Raw genomic sequence first — 20,218 nt, 5'->3', positions numbered from 1 at the left:
TCCTTAAAAAAAAAAAAAAAAAAAAATCTGGTCAAGGAATTCTCACACAAAAGGTTCTCTATTTGAAAGTAATAGCTGTATCTGATTAATCAATGCATAATGTTTTCAGTCTAGGTTCAAGTCTCTTTTAATTAGAGCAAGGTTGCCATTTCTGTAAATTTCAGTTATAATCAAGCTTTTCCACTTTGCTTAATGCACTTGTACACAGAATACAAATCTGTTTCATGTCTAATGTAGATTTCTGACTATATGAGATGAGATATTTTGTCATTGAAGATTCTGAATGAAAGAAAAATAATGTGCAAATAGTCAAGAATAAGCCTATCCACATCTCTTTCAACACAATCAAGAGAAAACTCTCCTTGCTACCTCTAAGATTTCTTTCAATGTGTTCATTAGATATGTTTAAAATATCAGCCACACACAGCCAGGGAGAAGAGTCAACAGTTCTCAGTTCTCTGTAAAATATCTAGAGACACTCAATTCTAGCTGTCACTTTCTGCTCCATAGAAGGAATAAGACATTTCTAGAAATGGCCTTCTTTAAAAAGCCATTTGGTTTTCACTGTGCACAGGTGACCTCACAAAGAAGTTATGTCATCTACCAGTTCTACTCTGCTTGAAAATATTTGTGGTGCTCTGTTCAACTTGTCACAAAGATTTTTAGGTAACAACCCAAAGAAGCAAAAACCAATAATCTTTTTTCTCCACATTGTTGTTACTACCAGAATGAAGAAAGGATTCCAGGAAACTTCCCAGAATCTTTTTTATTTTTGTATCAGTCATGATAATATTTTTCCAAATGTTTTTCAAGAAACTCACAGAATGACCCATGGTTAAGGTTAAATGAAATGGTAATGAGTGGATTGCTAGTTCCTTTGATCATCAGGAATTGCTTCAGACCCTGCTTGTTATCAGTCTCCTCAGAACACCCAATGTCTCTTGTCTGACTCTAATCCACATCAGCTTGCTCTTCATGTGGTTCTGTACCATCACTACTCTATTCTCTTCTTTCTGAAGCCAGAGAAGGCATCAGTCTGAATACAGTCCCCACTGAAAGTCTAGTAGCTAGAAATCATTCATGTTAGGAGAGGGATGTGTTCTTCACATTTCTCAGATGATTGCTATGCGGATCAGAAGCTGTACATACCCTCATTGTGTTCTTCTTGCATGGTTCTTCATCTGGAGGTGACGAAAAATTAAAAACATACAATGCAACCAAGTTGAGTGGAAAACAAGTATATACTGAGGCTTTTTTCTACATTAGCTACAGATTAAAAAGATAAAAAAACTCTAACCAAAATAAGAAAATGCAAGCAATTACGTAAAATCTCTACCTAAAAATGATCCTACAAGTTAGTAGTAACTCAGACTGTTAAAAAGTTAATTTGTACTTCAAACTCAAAAGTACAATATGTGGATGTTTGATCTTGTCATGGAGCCAGATTGTTACATTAAAATTTCAGAGCATCATTTATAAGAAATGTAAAATAGAATTGCCAGCTCTTGAAGAAGGAATAGCTAATATTAATTGAATCTTGTGCGAAACTTTCCCAGTTCTGGATTAACTTTGAGCCTCAGAATACTTAGCTTCACACAGACAGTACTGAGAACCAGTATAAATCATGGCAACTGAAATGCCATCTAGAATTTCCCATAAATGTTTTCCCTCAAACACTCCCCAGCTATGTCTTATATATACTTTATAAATAACGGTTCAAGAGCTATTTAGCTGTTTTTCCACAGCAATCTCATTCCAAATAAGTTTTTGTCAGTAATAATGGGATATTACAACACCTGATTCTAGTTTAGAACACCTTTGTTTCATGGTTGCAAAGAAATGATATGTTTTATTTCGTAAAGCTTAACTATTTTACAAAATGTCGTTATGGCAATAAGTTTAAAATTTCCTGAGCTGTATGAAGCACACCTTTTCAGAGTTCCTCTTCACTGGTTTGAAGTATTTTTTAATGTAGAGTTTACTATTTGAGTTTCAGCATAATGTGTCATTTCTTGGTATTTAAATAAAGTTGCTTGTTTAAAAATCGCAGTTTTCTGAATTTTCCAGGACGGCCACACAACTCAGGAAACGACGTCACTCTCCTAGTGCCAAAAAACAGGTTCAAAGTCCTAAATCTCAGCTCACTCTCTCAGCCAGTGACGCAGGCAGCCTACTGAAGTGAATTAAACCTTTGTCCTATTAACTGAAACTGGGATTTTTCATGCTTTTTTAAAAACTCCGCAAAACCTAGCTGCTGAATATGCTCACAAAGTAAGCTTCAGAAGATAAAAGTCTCAAAAGCGACAAAATAGGTTTCAGAATAGAATGGGATTCAGACCTCTCAGGATAAAATGCTGGCAACATTCCTGTGGCTTAAAAAGTAATTTATTTTTTGTTTAAAAACCCCACTATTTTAAATCTGACGTTTTGTTTATTTGTTTAAATAATGAACAGCAAACATGCAGATTCTGAGCAGCAGAACAGGCACTGCAGCAAGTAACACCAACAGAGACACTGAGAGACCACTTCTTTCCACAAGTGTCATATCAATAATTTAGAAAGGACTAGATCAAGATCAGCCCACCCCAGTACAGTAATCTACATATAGCTATCTAGCTATGATTATAGCTAATGGAGATGAAAATTAGGGTCCAATCCGGGTGACTAGACAGTAGGTGCTCACCTCAGAGTAAATTGATTTACTCTCCAGTCTCTGTCAGGTTCGATTTGAACAGCTATAAATAATGCTCATTACCCTAAATCTTCACATTGTTAAGACAGGTAAGTGAATTCAAATTAAAAAGCTTTAACAGCCCAGTGATAACATTTCAAGTGCATGGAAACAACCTGTTAATTTTCTTCAGGTAGCAGACTCACATATGCATCAATCTTTTTCTATCCACTACTAAAGATAAAAACAATTAATTCACAACCTCCAGAGCACATTACATAGATCACTGCTGAAAGTCACCAAATTTTTTTAATCAACAATGCGTTCAATATCAGGTCTACTCACGTTTGTAAGCTCTCAGCATGGTCCAGTGAAGTTCCCCAGCGCTCCCGTGTCAGCATTTACAAACCTAAACAGGTAATGTTGCATGAACACAGATTACCACATATCATTTCCATCTCCACACAATGTCTTCACCCAGAGGGTGGTGGAGCACTGGAACAGGCTCCCCAGGGAGGTGTCACAGCCCCAAGCCTGACAGTGTTCAAGAAGAGACTGGACAACACCCTCAGACACATGGTGTGAACTGTGGGGTTGTCATATGCAGGCACAGGAGTCGGACTCGATGATCCTTGTGGATCCCTCCCTTCCAGGCACATTGCCTCAGGACATTCTATGATTCTTCACCATTAGGGCGGTGAGGCAATGGAACAGGCTGCCCAGAGAAGTTGTGGATGCCCCATCCCAGGCAGTGTTTGAGACCAGGTTGGATGGGGCTTTGAGCAGTCTGGTCTAGTGGAAGGTATCCCTGTCTATGGCAGGGTGTTGGAACTAGATGATCTTTAACATCTCTTTCAACCCTAAATGTCCTATGATTCTATGAACTGAAGAGTCTGTGAGGACCATAGCAGGCCTTAAATGTTGACATTTCCCAAAACATACAACAAAGAACACAAGGTCATGCAATATCATGGATCAATATGATTGAGGTTACTTCTTCAGCAAATATAATTCAAGTTCTGGCACTGTTTTGTCCTCTCCCTTTGCCCCTAAAGTCCTGCACATAAGTTTACTAGTTATCAATATTGCTTAGCTCTCTACATCAGGAACCCTTTTTTCTGTCTGTGCATCAGAGGTACAGTCCCCGTTCATGGCAACCCAGATAAATATCGTCCTTCCTTCCTTCCTTCCTTCCTTCCTTCCTTCCTTCCTTCCTTCCTTCCTTCCTTCCTTCCTTCCTTCCTTCCTTCCTTCCTTCCTTCCTTCCTTCCTTCCTTCCTTCCTTCCTTCCTTCCTTCCTTCCTTCCTCCCTCCCTCCCTCCCTCCCTCCCTCCCTCCCTCCCTCCCTCCCTCCCTTCCTTCCTTCCTTCCTTCCTTCCTTCCTTCCTTCCTTCCTTCCTTCCTTCCTTCCTTCCTTTCTTCCTTCCCTCCACAAAATTGTTGCAGCCTCCAAACATCATTTTACTTAATGACTGGAAAAGCGCTCAAGGTGCTTTCACTGAGACCAGTGAAAGCAGCAGTGTCCCAAACAACTAGATACCTTTCTCCTACCTTAAAGCAAGCTTTCCAGGCTCTACCTTTTCCCATGACAGTTGTCTACTAAGTGCTTTACTTTACTTACACTGAGATATGTGCCAAATACAGGGAAAAATGATACAGGTTGGCCCTGGATGATCACAGTGCAGCCATTTCCAGTGCTGGTCAGACAGATGGACACAGCAGCCAGGTCACAGTTCTCTTCACCTTTGTAACAAACATTTACATCTGGCCAACATCAACTGAGGAGAGAAGCTAGGACACAAAGTATTGAATTACAAGGGTAAATATTTATTCATACACATGAGCTATCTCAGACAAATCAGGGCATCCCAAATATGGGTTTATACATTCCTATACCTTTAAACATTCAGGTACAACACAATTTGACTAATCACTAACACCTACACTACTGATTTCTAATCATAGTAAAACTTTGCAAAGCAACTATATTTTTTGCAGCATTCTTGCTGTTTGTTGATCCAGATGTCCCTGCAGTCATTCTTGCTGTATTACTTATCTACGATGCCAGACAATTCTGGGAGGGTTTCAAAGCCATATCAGAGGGGCTAGGATACTGGCCTTATCTTGGTTGCCCAGGGCTATCCTTTATCCTTCATGGACACCTCTAAGCTTCCAAGAAGCAAAGTCATTATTTTCAGAGCTGGACTGCCCTTTAGTTTTACTTAAGCATGAACAATACTGAAATGTCCTATAAAATTCCACTGCCTCATTACATCACAGTGTATAACATGAACTAATGTTAGTACACTTCCGTACTATAAAGATTGATGGATACAACTTTTTGTAATACCTCCCCAATGTGCTGTGGCTGTAGGCGGGCAGCAGGAAGGCACTTGGGCTCACTGCCATCCTTGTTACAGGGGCAACAATAAAGAATTTTCTAGTTTCTCCTTTTACGTTGTGCCAACACAGAAGATGGCCCCCATTTGTAATCACATTGCCACACCTTTACATGAGCATGGGTCAAAGCCCATCAAGGACCGAATTTCACCTCACCGACTACAAGCCACATGCGCTGACCAGGAATCACGGGGCTGGCTTTTCACCTTGCTCTTTACAGCCTCTAAATTTAAAATATAACGAGGCTGCTGGAGCGACAGGCCGGTTGGGGACACCTGCCCTCCCCATGGTTGCCACCCTGGGTGACAGCGGGGAGGGCGACAGGCAGACACCTCCATTACTCGAGGCTGGCTGTGTTCCCAGTGCTGCCGCCTTGCAGAGCCCTTTTACTCATCATTTTAGTTGTAATTAAGCCATTTGCCAGCAGATGGCAGCGTAAGATAAAAATATCCCTGAATCTTTATCCCAGCTATTACCCAGAAAAGCGATGTCCCCCCAGGTCGCCGTACGATCCCCTGTGAAGCCTTCTACAGCCCCCCGTGCTTAACTTATGTAGTATTTAAACGGCGAGGTTTATTGCAGCAAGTATAAAATAATTTGTTTCAAGAACATGTTCAAGTTTGGTGACAAGAAAAGCTGCAGTTGCACAGAGGGAGTGCCAGCCAGGAACACAGGCCAGCCAGCACTTGGTGCCTTGGCCAGGCAGTAGCCAGCCCTGCCTTCTTAAAAGTGCAAATAAGAAAAAAATATATATATAAATATAAATCTCTTTCAACAGGTAAACAATCACATCTGCTGTGAAGTCACCACAGTTACAGCTGTGTTGTCCAGGCAGGCTCTGACGCACAGCGTTCGTGAGGGTGAAGCAGGAAGTTCTGTCCATGTTTGCAGTGTACCAGCATCTTTTCTTGTCAGTTCGGATTGAAAAGCAGCTAAACTCACTTGGTGTGTTCAGCCTGGAGAAGTGGAGACTAAGAGGAGACCTCACTGAGGTTTACAGCTTCCTCACAAGGGGAAGAGGAAGGAGAGGCACTGATCTCTCCTTTCTGAAAACAAATGACAGAACCCAAGGGACTGGCAGGAAGATGTGCCAGGGGAGATTTAGGCTGGACATTAGGAAAAGGTTCTTCACCCAGAGGGTGGTGGAGCACTGGAACAGGCTCCCCAGGGAGGTGTCACAGCCCCAAGCCTGACAGTGTTCAAGAAGAGACTGGACAACACCCTCAGACACATGGTGTGAACTGAGGGGTTGTCACATGCAGGGACAGGAGTTGGACTCGATGATCTTTATGGGTCCTTTCCAACTCAGGACATTCTATGATTCTGCGAAATCCTTTTGCCGTAGTGTTACTGAGGTACACTGTCTTTGGAAGTCCTACTAACTTCTCTCAGGTCTGCTGTGTCCGCAACACCATTTACTTGAGGTAGCAGAAGATTTTTCCCATAAGTATTGAAGCTAAGCCTCAGGAAATTCATTGTACTTATTAGTTCATATGGGATTACCCGGCATGGCAGCTCTTTTTTCCCCATAAAAAATGTTTAAAAATGGCATGGGTCCCAGTGTGATACAACAATTTATGAGTAATTCTCATTATGAAAGTAATTGCATTTTTAATATATTTTGAGACTTGTTAAAATACAAATGACAGAAACCTTCTTTATTTTAGCACCCAAATATGAATACATTAAATTAGTTAGAGTTTTAGGAAGCTATAGCTTATCTAGATTTTATAATTGTGCTGCCAGTTCAGTTGCCCAGAGCACCTCATCTCAGATACCATTGGAAATTCTGAAATTTCTAAAAAAAAAAAAAAACAACAGGGAATGCTGATCTGTCAGGTGAATAGTTTGAATAAATTTGAAAAGAAATGTATTCACACTGATAAATTGTTATTATGCTGAAATGTGGCTATTCTGTTAAACTTGTAAATTCTTCTGCCTTCTAAATGGAGTTTCATTAGTAATGCTTGACAATATAAAATACCAGAACAGTAGGAAAATAACTGTCTTTTATACCTACATATGCAATAGGTACAGGAGAATTATATTCTGAACCATTATGTAAACTTGGACAGTTGTGACTGGTTATAAAGAAATGCATACTATAATAGCTCTACATATATCTGAAATAAATAACTGATTTGTGGTAGAAATTAATCTTTTGTTCATACCTCAAGTATCAAATGTCAATTTAATGCTTCTGTGTCACTTAATTAATTAGTTGTATCAACTGCAAGCTTACTTAAATTACCTACCTTGATATATTATGCCTGCAGATTAAATTATTCATCTCACAAAACTTCTTAGCTAAAGTCTTGCTTCTTCCTAGCTACAGTATTTACATCAAAACAGCAATCGAATACCACAGTATTTGTCTTAATTAAGTGATAAGTAAAAGACCTAAGTATGCCTAAAAAAAGGTATGTGGAGCTTACAATTTGTCAAACTATAAGCTGTACAACTCTGGGATTCAGAAAACAAAGACACACATCTCCAGGAGGTATGTGTTACCGTAATATCACAAGAGGTCTGTGCTTTACAACATTTGTGTGAGTTATTTTACTGTCTTTTCAGCAAAAGAAAAATGTTTAGTTTTGGAAACAAGAAAAATACTTTTGTGTGTTAGACTTGTCTGTATGTGACTGAAGCATGTTAGCAAGCCCACTTTTTTAATATATTAAGTGAATGCTTGAATCACATATGTGTGTGTGGAAGGTTATAGTGTCTGATTTCTTTGGTCACCTGTTATAACAAACCTCAATAAACTTACTTCAGCTTAGGAGTGACAAATACTAGACACTGGGACTGGTGGGACACTGGTTGCAATGTTTAATATAAATTTGTCTAACTCCACAGCTGCAGATACGGGTTAAAAATTCCTTTTTTTTTGTAACATTTTCTCCTTATGTTGGAAAATTCTATTTTCATCCTCAGTGCTCATGTTGTTCCATAGGCTCTGGTAATTTTTTTCATTAAAAAATACATGCAAGAGAATAGATATCTTAGCTGTTACATGGGACCTTGATTCTGTATATATTCATCAGTTGGCCCATTTAGTAAGTTTTCATACAACCATGCTTCTCCAGTGATTCTCAAAAGAAAAAAACAAAACAAACAAAACCCAAACAAACCAACAAAACAACAACAAAGACCAAACTTTAAATCAGAAGATGCTTTCCATACACCTCTAGCTCCCCTACCTGTTAGCCACCAAGCCTCACTATTTATTCAGTAATTGCATTTATTGTGCCCTGCTTTGAAGGAGAGAATGTTGGTCTAAGAGAGTGTTCAAGGCAGTCCTAACATAAGTATCATACCTCAAAAATCTCTGAGGTGAAAGTGGCTGAAGTCTTTAAAAATGTTTTTATAACATGTAGTCAGACTAAATATCTACATATCTAAATACAATAGGCCAAGCTCTACTTGAAATTTGAGTTGACTTGCACTTGTTAACAGCAAATGAATATGATTTTGTAATCCTCACTCAGCGGTACCTACAAGCGGTCTCTAAAATTACAAACTTTACACATTTTACCTAAACCACCTGCCTGCTGCAACCATGCCAGCAGAGTGGGGCTCAGGGAAACCACGGCACAAAGCGACGTTCAGCACAGCTGCAGGGCGGGTGGCGGGGACAGAGCTGCCACAGCAGACTGTGGCAAAGGCAAAGGCAAGCTAGTCATTAAGCCAATCTCATATTCTTTGTGACGCTGAGGTGGTTCACAAGCTCTGTGACAGGTACATGCTGAGGCCCTGCCTTACTATGAGTACAATCAGCCCTGGAATTCCCACAAGGTTCAGTGAGAGCAGGTGCGTGTCCTGATCAGACTGAACATTCTGCATGGTCACCTTTCAGATGGAGGCGTTTCTTATATTTCATACTTGGTCTGTTTGATGTTCACTATAATTGTGTAATGCCATCAGGTGGGTTTTGTACAGCAGATCTAATGTCCCAGTAGAACGGCTGGACATATGTATCAGAGGTTGCATATCCATTAGCTGGAGGACTAATCCTTTACCACATTACGTTGACCAAATACAGATACTTACAATTAAAAGCCTTTGTAGGTCTCTTAAGAAAGACAAAGTAGCATGGTTATTGTGTATGGTGGTATGAAGATATAAGTCAAATCACATTTTGTTTTTACAAGCTCACTCAGGGAATCTTACATGGTTGATGTAGAAGTCTTCCATTCCAATATGCATTTTTTCTCAAAGGAAATAGATTAGAATTGGATTGTCCCATTATTAAGTGGTATTGTTGATACTTATGACACCTAAAAAAACAGTTTGGGCCTGTGATATTTTGTAATTTTTGCATCATGTTTGCATATATGATTTACCAGCAGCAGGTTATGATCTGACAGCCCTCTGATTCTTTCCTCAGTGGACTATGACAGAATTTGAATTTCCTAACTGGAACTTTGTGGCTTTATCACACGTGGTCTTTAGGCTTCATCTTTTGGCTTCACAGTGCACTCAAGTACCACAATAGGAGTCACCAGGCGTATCTTCACTGAACAGTGAATGAAGGAACCAGAAAGGGTAGGAAGAAGGTAGAGGTTCATTGTTAGAGAAAATGCTGTAGATGAAGAGGCCTTTGTCCTTGTTTACAGACAAACACCACTGAAAATTAGGTCTGATACGCAAAGCTGGTTCTGTGTAGTTTTAAATAAAATTTCCAATAATCAATACATTTGTATATAACAATAAGCCTGGGGCAAAACAGCAGTCATCCCTATTTTGGAGAATGCCTGATCTATTTTTTTTTACCTTGTTAATCTGGTTCAGTTCATGAATGCTGCTGCTGAAGGCAGTTTACACATGTTTAACTTATGTGAATTTGATGAGTGCTAGAAAGTTAATCAATTTTTGTAGTAGTTATTAGCCTGAAGGTTGGGTGCTATCTTACATTCTTAGGAAGTATTGGTCAGTTCTGAAAATTAAGTAAACAAGATTAATGCCTTTCTATAACTGAAAGTTTAACTAGCTAACCAAGTTGTGAATTCCAGTCAGCTCACCTTGCATAAATGATAAAATAGGAATTTAAATAGCTGAAGTGGGAAATCATACTGTATGGATTTTTTTTTTTCCCCTAGGAGTGGATGTTCTGTTCTTCTTCTAATGTTGAGAGAATACAGAAATATTATTCCCTGGGATATTTTATCCAATGGTAATTTCCAGAGTACTCTATTATAGTTTGTCAATCTGTTTTGCATTACTTCATTGTCATGGATTAGGTGTTTAACTAAAATCCAGTAGAATTACGTGGATATAAGTGGTGTTTAACTAAAATCCAGTAGAATTACGTGGATATAAGTCTTCAAGTGAGAGGAAAATTAGGCCCATCAGTTCTTAGTGTTAACTCAGGAACTCATTTAATGAAGCAATTTGCAATGTTTGTAATCTTCTAAATGGGGTATTTATTGATTACCAAATTACTATCATACTGTCATGTATGTGTGAAATTTTACTGACACCTAACAGCTAATTCTGTGACAGCAGCCTCCCTCAGCCCAGAGGAACGTCATTGGCACAGAAAAGATGACTTAAGTTTTCCCTCAGGGGCCTCCAGGCCTTCGTAATTGTTGGGAAAAACTTCAATTTGTGCAGTCTCCCACTAACTTGACAACACATTTTTCATGAATGAACTCAAATTAGTATTTCTATAAAAGTGTTTTCTCTTTAATATTTTCTTAATTTTGTGTTCATTTGCTGTTTATAACATGTTTTTCATCCAAAGTCTGAGAATTTTAACTGAAACACACACTTGCTTCAAACAAAGTATAATGTAGGCATTTGTAATTTCTACCATGGATGGTGTTTTCTTCTTTGGACATAAATGGTATTAATTTCCTTTCTGACTGAAGGTTGGGGACATGGTTTTGTAAGTACAGGAATGCACAATACATGCACTGATCAGTAGATGATTTCAGACTTTGCTATGAAATGTAGTATCTTTAGAAGGAGTGAAAAATCCTTAAAAATTTCAGACTGTAGGTTTAGTTTGGTTTTGGCAGTAATATGGGTACAGAAATCTGCTGCTAGGAGATTTTTCGTCCCTGTCCTGGTCAGTAATACTGTACAAATAATGTTTTCTTTTGGCATTTTTTCTCTTTGGGTATATCTGGTCTTCGCTGGAAAATTCAAGAGAGGAAAGAATGTATACTAAAGAATTATGTTTAAAAGATCAGCAAGACTGAGACCTAAGTTAATTCAGAAAGATTTTAGATTTTGCATGTAATAAAGCAAAATGGTTCCAAACGCAGTACAAGGAATCTGCTTGTTCACATGCAGCTGTTACACACCAATGCAACGAGGCTTGCCAGGAATGTGTAAGCCTTTGCCATCCATCGCACCACCACAAACAGAACCGACTTCAGGGGTAACTGAAAGGAAAAGCACATTTGCTATTAGACTTGCAAGGCACACATTTAGTAGACAATATTAAGCAATTCCAGAATATTGCTTTGTCTCGAATGCTGAAGTATAGAAATCGTATTAGCATTTAATTGCCACGTGCCATATTCCCCATTGTGATTTTAGCATACCTATTTGAACCGCTACAGCATGATGGGCGCGTATTGTGTCATTTAAACAGGGGTCTACACATCCTTTGTTGTCACCCTTACATAGTGGGCGACACACGCTCAAAAAGGTTGTTCATGTATTTCCAAGCTATAGGATCCATGCTATAGGAAGCTTGCGATTTAGTGAGCCGCGCGTAGGAGCGAGAAAACACTTAGAAAATCAAAAACTGTCAAAATCAGCATTGCAGCCAGAGAGGGTGGATTTGAGAGACAGCAGAAGGCAGCAGTCCTGCAAAGCTCAGGTACTGTCTGTTCAGACTCTGGTATCAAAGCAACAGCAAATCACGGCGTCTTGCCGCTGCAGTTCTTTGTGGGAAGAGAACCCCCCCGCCCCGCTGGCTGCGGAGAGGGGTGTGCCCGCCGGCCTCCCCCGCGGCGGCTGCGGCCGTGCCCGCCGCCGGCTGTCCCTGGTGCCTGCGTGCCGCTCGGCCTGGCGGCTGCAAACCCGCGGTTCCGCAGGCGACTCCGCAAGGACTCGCCGCCGGGCGGGGATCGCCGCCGGCCAGAGGCGCTCGGCGCGGCCGGGGCTCGGTGGGGAGGAGGGGCCGGCGACAGGAGGAGGAGCGGGCGGCCAAACGTCACTTTCCCAGGCCGCGTGTTTACGTGGAGATGAAGATGGCGGCGCCGGTGGCCCCGCCACGGCAGCTGTCGTCGCTGTGAGGAGGGACGGGACAGGGCAGGACAGAAGCGTGTGCGCCCCGGCTGAGGCAGGGGGCGGGGTGGGCTCCGCCTCCCGCCGCCGGTAACGCTCTGCTCTCCCGCACAGACGCCATGGAGGACGAGGAGCGGCTGAAGAAGCTGGAGGCTGGGAAAGCCAAGGTAGGAGGCAGCGTGGAGGCTGAGGGGGGCGCGGGGAGGCCGGGGCCGGATTGTCAGCGGGGCCGGGCCGGGCGGCGGAGCGCGGCTGCGGCAGGAGGCTCGGCGCGCGGCCCCGTCGCGAACAAAGCCGCGGGCGGAGGCGCTTTGTGCTGTCCTGCCTGCGCGCCCGGGCTCCCCCCGCTGGCCTGGGGCGGCGCGGGGCTGAGCCGCGTTCCCCGGCCGGGCTGCGGGTGGCCGGTGACAGCGGGCCCCACCCGGTGCACGCTACAGGTGTCCCGGGCGGGGACAGCCCGGGCGGTGCCCGCTGCGCCGGCAGCGGCAGGCGGAGGGAGAGCCGAGGAGGGGCAGAGCTAACCTGCTTACCGCTTCGCACCCGAGGCACGAATCCCGTTTGCCTCTAAAGCCTGGGAAACTCCCCGTAAACCTTTAAGGAAGTGTATAAACCCGACAGCTGTTCCTCGGTGTAGCACTAATACCGCGAGAGAGCCTTAGGAGGCAGAGGATTAAAGCTGTTTGCAGTGGTGCCGTGGGTTTACCAGGTGCCTGAGAACGCCGGGCGGTGCGCGGGTCACCTGCGGGAGCTCTCGGTGCGCAGCCCGCGGTGCCGTCTCTTGTCCCCCGCACCGCCGCTCGGGCGGCACAGCCGCTGCCCCGGGGGCTCGCCCAAGTGTTAATCAGCGAGCTTATCGTTTTACTCTTTAAGCACGGCTCAGTGCGCACCGGCTGCAAAGCACTTCGCCTTCTGGGCAACAGACCGGAGTTACCACACCGGAGAAGGACCTCTTAGTTCAGAGAAAGCTTTGCTGTGGTCAATAAGATAATGAATGGGACTCGTAGGAAAATAAGATAAAAGTAGTGTTTTGATGTTAGGTATGTCTGGTTCCTTCCAGCAGTCATTGCAAAATGATAACAGTTTAGAAGTTTGTAAGTCATTCATTCATGCTAAAGATACTCATGTAACTTGGCAGGAGCTGATAGTACAGGCAGCAAGAACACAGAGATGAATCTACAAAACATCACCACTGTCTTGGTTATGTGGTCTGTGGAGGAAAGAATGTAGTTCGGCTGTGAAGTATTGAATAAATATTTTGCTGTATTAGACAAAAACGTTGTGACTTCATATATTTCGATTTATTTGGAGAGTTCAAAACGTACATTGAGAAACTCTCCCAGATGGAGCTGTATGTTTATATAGGAAAACCTGTTCTTCAGTGCTTAGAGCAAGGGTGGTGTTTACACGACGTTGCGCAGTACTGTTATTAAAGGCACTGGGACAGATCAGGTACTGGCAGCAGTGCACTCTGTCTCAACCAGGCTGGCTAATTCTTTTGCAGAAAATTAGAAAGTAGTTTGCAGACAAAATGGTTGAAGTAAATTTGCCAAGTATTATAAACCACAAGGAAGAATTTATGATGAGAATTTATATTTTTCTGTCCATGCTGGCAGGAGATTAACACCAAAAATTAACGACACTTAATGAAAAGTGAACCGAAAGCCAGGATGCTAGTAGGAATTTGATGGCTTCGTTCTTTGAGAAAAGACTTGTACACACTTTACTAATATATTTTGCCTTTTAGGATCACTCTCATAACTCTTGCCTGTCTTCTAGTCTTTTCTGACTAAAATCTAATGATGTTCTTGTAAGTAAGTATTCGCCTGGAGACTTTCGTATCCTATGCTTTTAAACATCCCTTGTGGTTTAAGTCATTATAGCTCTTTAAAGCTATATGTGATTTACACTGGAAGGGACTGTAAAAGCTGTGTTAGTTTTTCAGATTTTTCATTGGTGTTCTGTGTACAGTTTACCCCTTTTTTTACATGTGAATAATGTAATTAAACATGTTGAACTGAGGAGACTGGGTCACAGTCTTCCAGTGACAAGTGTCACTGATGAAGGCAGAGAAGGAGAAATTGTATTAGCAGAGAATGGAAGCTGGAGTTTATCCTGCAGCTGCCTTTCTCTTCTTCAAGGATACAAATGCATTCACAGCAGCATGATTAGTATGTCCCCTAAAATTGCTTGTCTCCAGTGAATATTTGCTGCGAACCACAGCAATAAGCATCCAAAGAACTTTTGAGCCAAACCATTGAATGTGGTTTAAATAAAATAGCTGGAAAAGTATTAAATTATGTGTTGTTACTGTGCTAAAAGCTCAGGTATTGCTATACTGCAGATACCTTGATTCATCTGCTTGAAGTTATGAATTTTAAATACAGATAAGTCATTACATGAACTGCAGGATGAATGTAGGTAATTGGGAGTCTGGTAAAGGAGTCTAGTAGGTGCCATGGAGATGGCTGGTAACTGCTAACAGTGGAGTTATTATGTGAAATTGGGACTTAGATTCTTGTTTGTGTGTGTTTTTTGTTTGTGTGGGTATTTTGTTTGTTTTGCTTTTGTTTTTTTTTCTCAAAAAGCAGGTAGCTAACTACTGCTGAATATCAGTATGTGCACTTTAAGCAATATGAATGTTCTGTAAAGCAATTATTTGGGTTTTTTTTTCTGATAATAATATTGAGTAGGCAAGCTGTGAGGTTTGTTTTTGTGTGAATTCACCTTCAACGGAACCTTGGTTTTTTTTTATTCTTGATGTTGTCTTAAGATACTGTCTCCCCGCATAGATTGTTGGTTTTTTTTTTACAGAGAAGTATATTGCAGATGGATTTTCTGCAGCAGAAATTTCTTTTGAGCCCTCCTTTATTATTACTGTAAATGAGAGGCTACATTGTGAATCTGGCATTGACTGAAAGCCGCTGAGTGCGCTTGGGCTTGGTGGGATGAGTCTCGATGTGAACACGCAGCCTTCACCAGTACATCATTTGGAAAATGGAGTGAAAAGCTCTTGATAGAGTCTCACTGACACTCATGTGCCTGTGAACTTTTGGATGCTGGATACTTTATTATGAAGCATTTGCACCATATTTGCTGTTCTCTGTGTTACAAACCCACAAAGACAAGGGAGGCACAAAATCAAACCCAGTAAATTACATGCTACTTTTTCTGGACCTGTAGTCATTCATTTTCCTTTGCCGCAAGGAAATGTACTTGATGTTAACCCAACCTCTATGAATGGCTGTCTATCTTAACTATTAAAATGGTGTCTCTGTGCCCTTTTAGAATTCTGTTCTCCCTAGACAAGCAATTTCTTCATCTTAGATCAGAAAGGCTAGTAAAACAAAACAGGGTTGACTGTCATGGAAGGTGGAAGGAAGATGTTTGCCAGCAATAAAACTGCAAATGCATGCTGTTAAGTCGATTGGTGCTCCAAAACACAGTGAACTTAGAAATCAATCAGATATGTTTTGTGCCTTGCTTAAGAGATTCTTGAATATTTTTGATGGCCTGAGATGGTCTTAGGAAAGAATACAGAAGATGATGGTTGAAGATCTTATTGTGATATTTATGTGCACACATACTAAACGTGCATGCTTGTGTGCATCAGTTGATTGGAAATCTCATCTAACATTAAAGTGGATACTACTTGTGGGAGTTGGGTATTTTAATTTTATGTAATTGTTTAGCAGTTTAGTAGCTGGCTTTTCTTATCAGGATGTTGTGCTATTTTGTTCAGCTTTCAAAACTATACACAGTGGTTTGCTAGCTTCAGAATAAAAGCACTGGAGACTTGGATTCCCTTGTGAGAAAATGGCTGAGAGTGTTTTGGTAAAGCTTTTGGAATTAAAAAAAAATAATTTATACACACAGATGAAACACACAGCTATTACAACTGGCAAAAGGAAGAGATATAGAACGATGAATAGCAGGTTTTATAGAACAGTCTGGTTTATAGTACTGAAATTTTGCAAGCAATTCGAATAAGTCTGTTGCTCCAGTTTAAATTTGTGTTGAGGAAAGGGCCCACCCTATAGCTATATGCTCATTTTGGTGTGGGAGGGGTGGGTGAGGGAAAGGCAGTCACTTAACTTGTAAATTAGCTCAAGTTGGTCTAGGACTTTAGGTCTAATGTTAGAAATACATCATTTAATGTCCTGATTTACAAAGGCTCTGTGCATGTTTGTAATACATTATTTTTGTTTGAAGAAATCATGTAATTGTTGAAGCACCTTAAGAAATTAGAGAACTGTCTGGTTTCGTTAAACACTGGAGCACAGAATAAGCAGTGTCACTGCTTTTGATCTATACCAGAGAGTTGCTGAGAAGACTAAACAGCGAAGCTGGTTTTGGAAGCTCAAATGGCACTCAGTGGACAAGTATTACAGGTTGTGTAACTAATTTGACAGGTTATCTTCACAAATGGAATAGTAAAAAGAAATAATTGCATATTTTGGCTTCGGGTCCCACATGTAAATGTTTCAGATGGCTGAAGATGAAAATGATATGTATTATTAAAATAGCGTTGCCTAAGAGTCTGAGAATGTTTGCCATTTACATTCTTGTATCTTACTCTTTTGCTAGGAGAAAGATTCTACTTCCTCATCTCTGGCCTATTCTGACTGAGAAATTTTGGATTTCTCAAGGAAAGCTGTTGATCAAGATTTTATTTTTAAGAAAAGAGATTCAAGTGGAGCACGGAATAGTTATGTGCCACAGTGATTAAAGCCCTAATCTAAAACCCCTAGGAGAATTCAACATATAGGTTATGTTTGTAAAACACAGCCCTTTTAAATTTTCTGTAATTTACCTGAAGAGGAAAGAAAACACCAGTATTTCAGCAGTTAAGATTTTTTTCTTCATAGAAGACAAATTAAATACATTTGAACCTTACATTTCATTAAAGAACTGGCCTACTAACACATCTTCTTTTGCTTTCAGGTGTAGGCTGTTCATTTTGTTTATCCTCTGTCTGCCTCAAATAACTTGAACAAAAACAATTAAACAGAATCCTGGAAGCAAGAATTTCCTTTTAGTCTACTTTTTCTTATTCTGCTTTTCTTTTAAAATAAGAAGTCATATTCAGTCATGTCACAAAGTGCTAATTTCATCATGAAGCTCTAGCTGTCGCTGTCACTCTTTATTACAACTGAAGGAGAGCAGCTTTCTGGGCTGAAGGTTCGCAGGATGTGGGTGATGCTGGCCTGTGTCTGTATGAAGATGCTCTGTGTGTGTAAATGGACAAGCTGGGGAGCAACTGGAGGGGATGCCAGGCTGACTCTCCAGAGTCTCCTGGAAAGGTGTGGGCTGAGCTTTGGTGTGACAGGTGAGAATGGAAACTGCCCTGGGTGTAACAAACCAGGAGAGAGCACTGAAACTATGAAAAAACGCTATAATTAAGAACTGGGCTTTAAGACCATTTATTTGAGGGAGCCCTTTTTCTTGCACATGAAGATTCTCACAAACCTGTAGCTAATTGCTACTTGTTCTCCCAGGTCCGTCTAAACTTGAGGGGTTTGCCTCCTCTTCTTTTACAGGCTTCAACCTACTCTCTCTCCTTTGCATCTCTGTCAATTCTAAATGCAAATAGTAGGAGGTATGTGGAATTTCCTGTGTGTATTTTGATTATGAACATGAGTAAGCTTTAGAGCTGATTCTTGGCTTGCAGAGAACATCTCAGATACAGGTACTGCCTGTTACTCTAGGGAGAAATCATATGGTTTAGAACTCTCAGTAAAAGCAGATAGGGCAGAAATTGAGAAGAGGTGAGAGAGAAACAAAGTGAGGTGTCCACCTTGCAGTGCATGCTTTTATTTTTGTTCAAAACAGTGGACGTCTGCGTTTTATCATAGAAAAAAGATTTATATACATTTGAGATTTATGTATATTGTATCTATATAAGTGATTGTTACTGGGGTGATATATAAGCTTAGATGAGAGATTGCATGGAAAGGTAATTTTTGAAACCATTTTCAAGACATCCTGTTTCTAATAGTAGAAAAATTGGGATGACTAGCTTAATTATTGAGTTTTTTTATTTTTTTTAATATGGTTTAATTGTTCTCTTGCAGATAATAGAACTAACTACCTGCTCTTTACAGTTTTCCCAGTGTTCTTTTGTCCTTAAAAAAAAAAAAAAAAAAAGTTTAATTTTTTCCTATTGTGTTCAAGTTTCTTCTGGAATTTATTGAGTCCTTGTAAAAAAAAAATAGTACTTTAATTGAAATCTAGTATTTCAACTATTTTCAATTGGCACTACTAGAACTTTTCCTATTTTTAAGGGTGTTTTCCATTTTCCTTCTGTTTTCTGGTTTTGATCTCCATTTTCCTCATTACGGAGATCTATTCTTGCTTTTGATGCAAAGTGTTTTAAGCGTTATAGTCAATATACTCTTTTAGTAAAAGCTCTGTGGTAGCTGTCTACCTTACAATAGTGATGTAAGGTAGACTGAGCTATAAACTAATACTTGCTTTCTTCTGAGGATGCAGATAAATATAACTTCAAAATAACCTTTATTTTATAGCCAGTCTAGAGAAAATTGATCCTTAATCCAAAATGCCCAGTGAATTTCACAAAACTAGATAAAACACAGGATTGTTAGTAGCACTATTAAAGCAAGAAATTGCATTGTAAAAACATAACCAAAAATGTTTTCTTGCTGTTCCATGTATAAAGAGAAGGAATTACAGAAAAGAAAGCACAAAGTTACTCTTTGCCCACATTCAAGACTTTGTTTGTTTTAGCAATAGTCTCTCCCTCATTTCTAGGGTCTGCTTTCCAACTACTAATTTTCTTAGTCTGCGTGTTGCAATAGCAAAACAGAGGTGACAGCAACATTTGTTTCCCAGGCAGTTGCAACAGTATCTAGAGAAGTCTGTTTGTTTATACTGATTTGGAAATAAGCTGATCACCACCACCACCACCACCACCAGTTCTAAAGTACTTCAAGTAAAATGCATCAGATACTCCAAGGAAGGTCGATTGGACCTTTTGAAATACAGTGTTCCCAGAAAACCTTGTATTTTTTCTCACAGGAAATAGCCAATCAAGTAGATGCTTTAAAATATTGGTGTGCAGAGATATTAACTGCTGAATAATATATGGTTATTATAACAGCTTAGTGTTTGGAGTAGTGAAAAATCTGATGAAAATGAGGACAAAAGACAGAAGGTTGAAGTAGGTCCAACTTTGTCCTACCTTACATTGCAATACAAGTTACAGACTAATAACACAGTTGTTGGGAATTCTAATTAAGGGGCTGAAAGCTCTGTCTTAAATATCAGCCCCATAGCCCCATACCTAGAGATTTCAATGTATTGCTATGAATTCGTTTCAAAATCAGTTCATTACTGGTACCAGCTACCGTGAAACTTTGAATTTGCAAAGACACATTGATAAATGTGCTTCAGTTCAGTGAAATGCATTTGATAATTGCAGTCTTTCGACTTCTATGTTGAAACATAAAGTAAATAGATCTTGAAATTTATGGCGATGAGATGCTTGTATGTTGACTGCAAAGTGTTGGCATGCCATATTGTGTTGATGGTTCTGGTGTTCCTGTTTCTTGAAAGAAACCCTGATCTGCATTTTCACGTGATTTCTTGAGAGGCCAGAATTTTTTATTATAAGCTACGTTTCCTACAACCAGTGAAGAAAAGACAAAAGAATGAATAAAAATGTAATGATTTATTAGAATTCTGTTTCTTAGAAGTATGGAGTTTGTCTTCCTGCTTCATCTCTCTTCTGAAAAGGAACCCCAACAAACTTCCAGATTGAACAAATTCAATAGTTGCCAGCTAGGCAAAAGGATATGAGACTCTGGAAACCAAGCACTAAGCTTAGGAAAGTGGGGGAGTGACCAAATTCCAGTTGTAATGAGCCTAAGTTTTGTAGCATCGTCACAA

General features: G+C 40.4%; 1 protein-coding gene across 6 annotated transcripts in view; it reads left to right on the top strand.

Moving 5' to 3' along the window:
- Positions 1-12,205: 12,205 nt before the first annotated feature.
- AKAP9 (A-kinase anchoring protein 9) overlaps positions 12,206-20,218 on the top strand; it is a 112,913-nt gene continuing 104,900 nt past the window's right edge. For 2 of the 6 annotated variants that reach the window (XM_071805143.1, XM_071805142.1), the window contains exon 1: positions 12,207-12,480. In XM_071805143.1, the coding sequence (XP_071661244.1) occupies positions 12,433-12,480 (48 nt within the window). In that variant the 5' untranslated portion in view covers positions 12,207-12,432. Of the gene's footprint in view, positions 12,481-20,218 lie in introns of all 6 variants that reach the window. The other 4 variants (XM_071805138.1, XM_071805141.1, XM_071805140.1 and 1 more) reach the window with 4 other exon arrangements.

The sequence above is a fragment of the Patagioenas fasciata genome, chromosome 2 (assembly GCF_037038585.1).
Source record: "Patagioenas fasciata isolate bPatFas1 chromosome 2, bPatFas1.hap1, whole genome shotgun sequence".
Lineage (NCBI taxonomy): Eukaryota > Metazoa > Chordata > Aves > Columbiformes > Columbidae > Patagioenas > Patagioenas fasciata.
The sequence above is the reverse complement of the archived record's forward strand: the minus strand, read 5'-3'. Positions and strand labels throughout refer to the sequence as shown.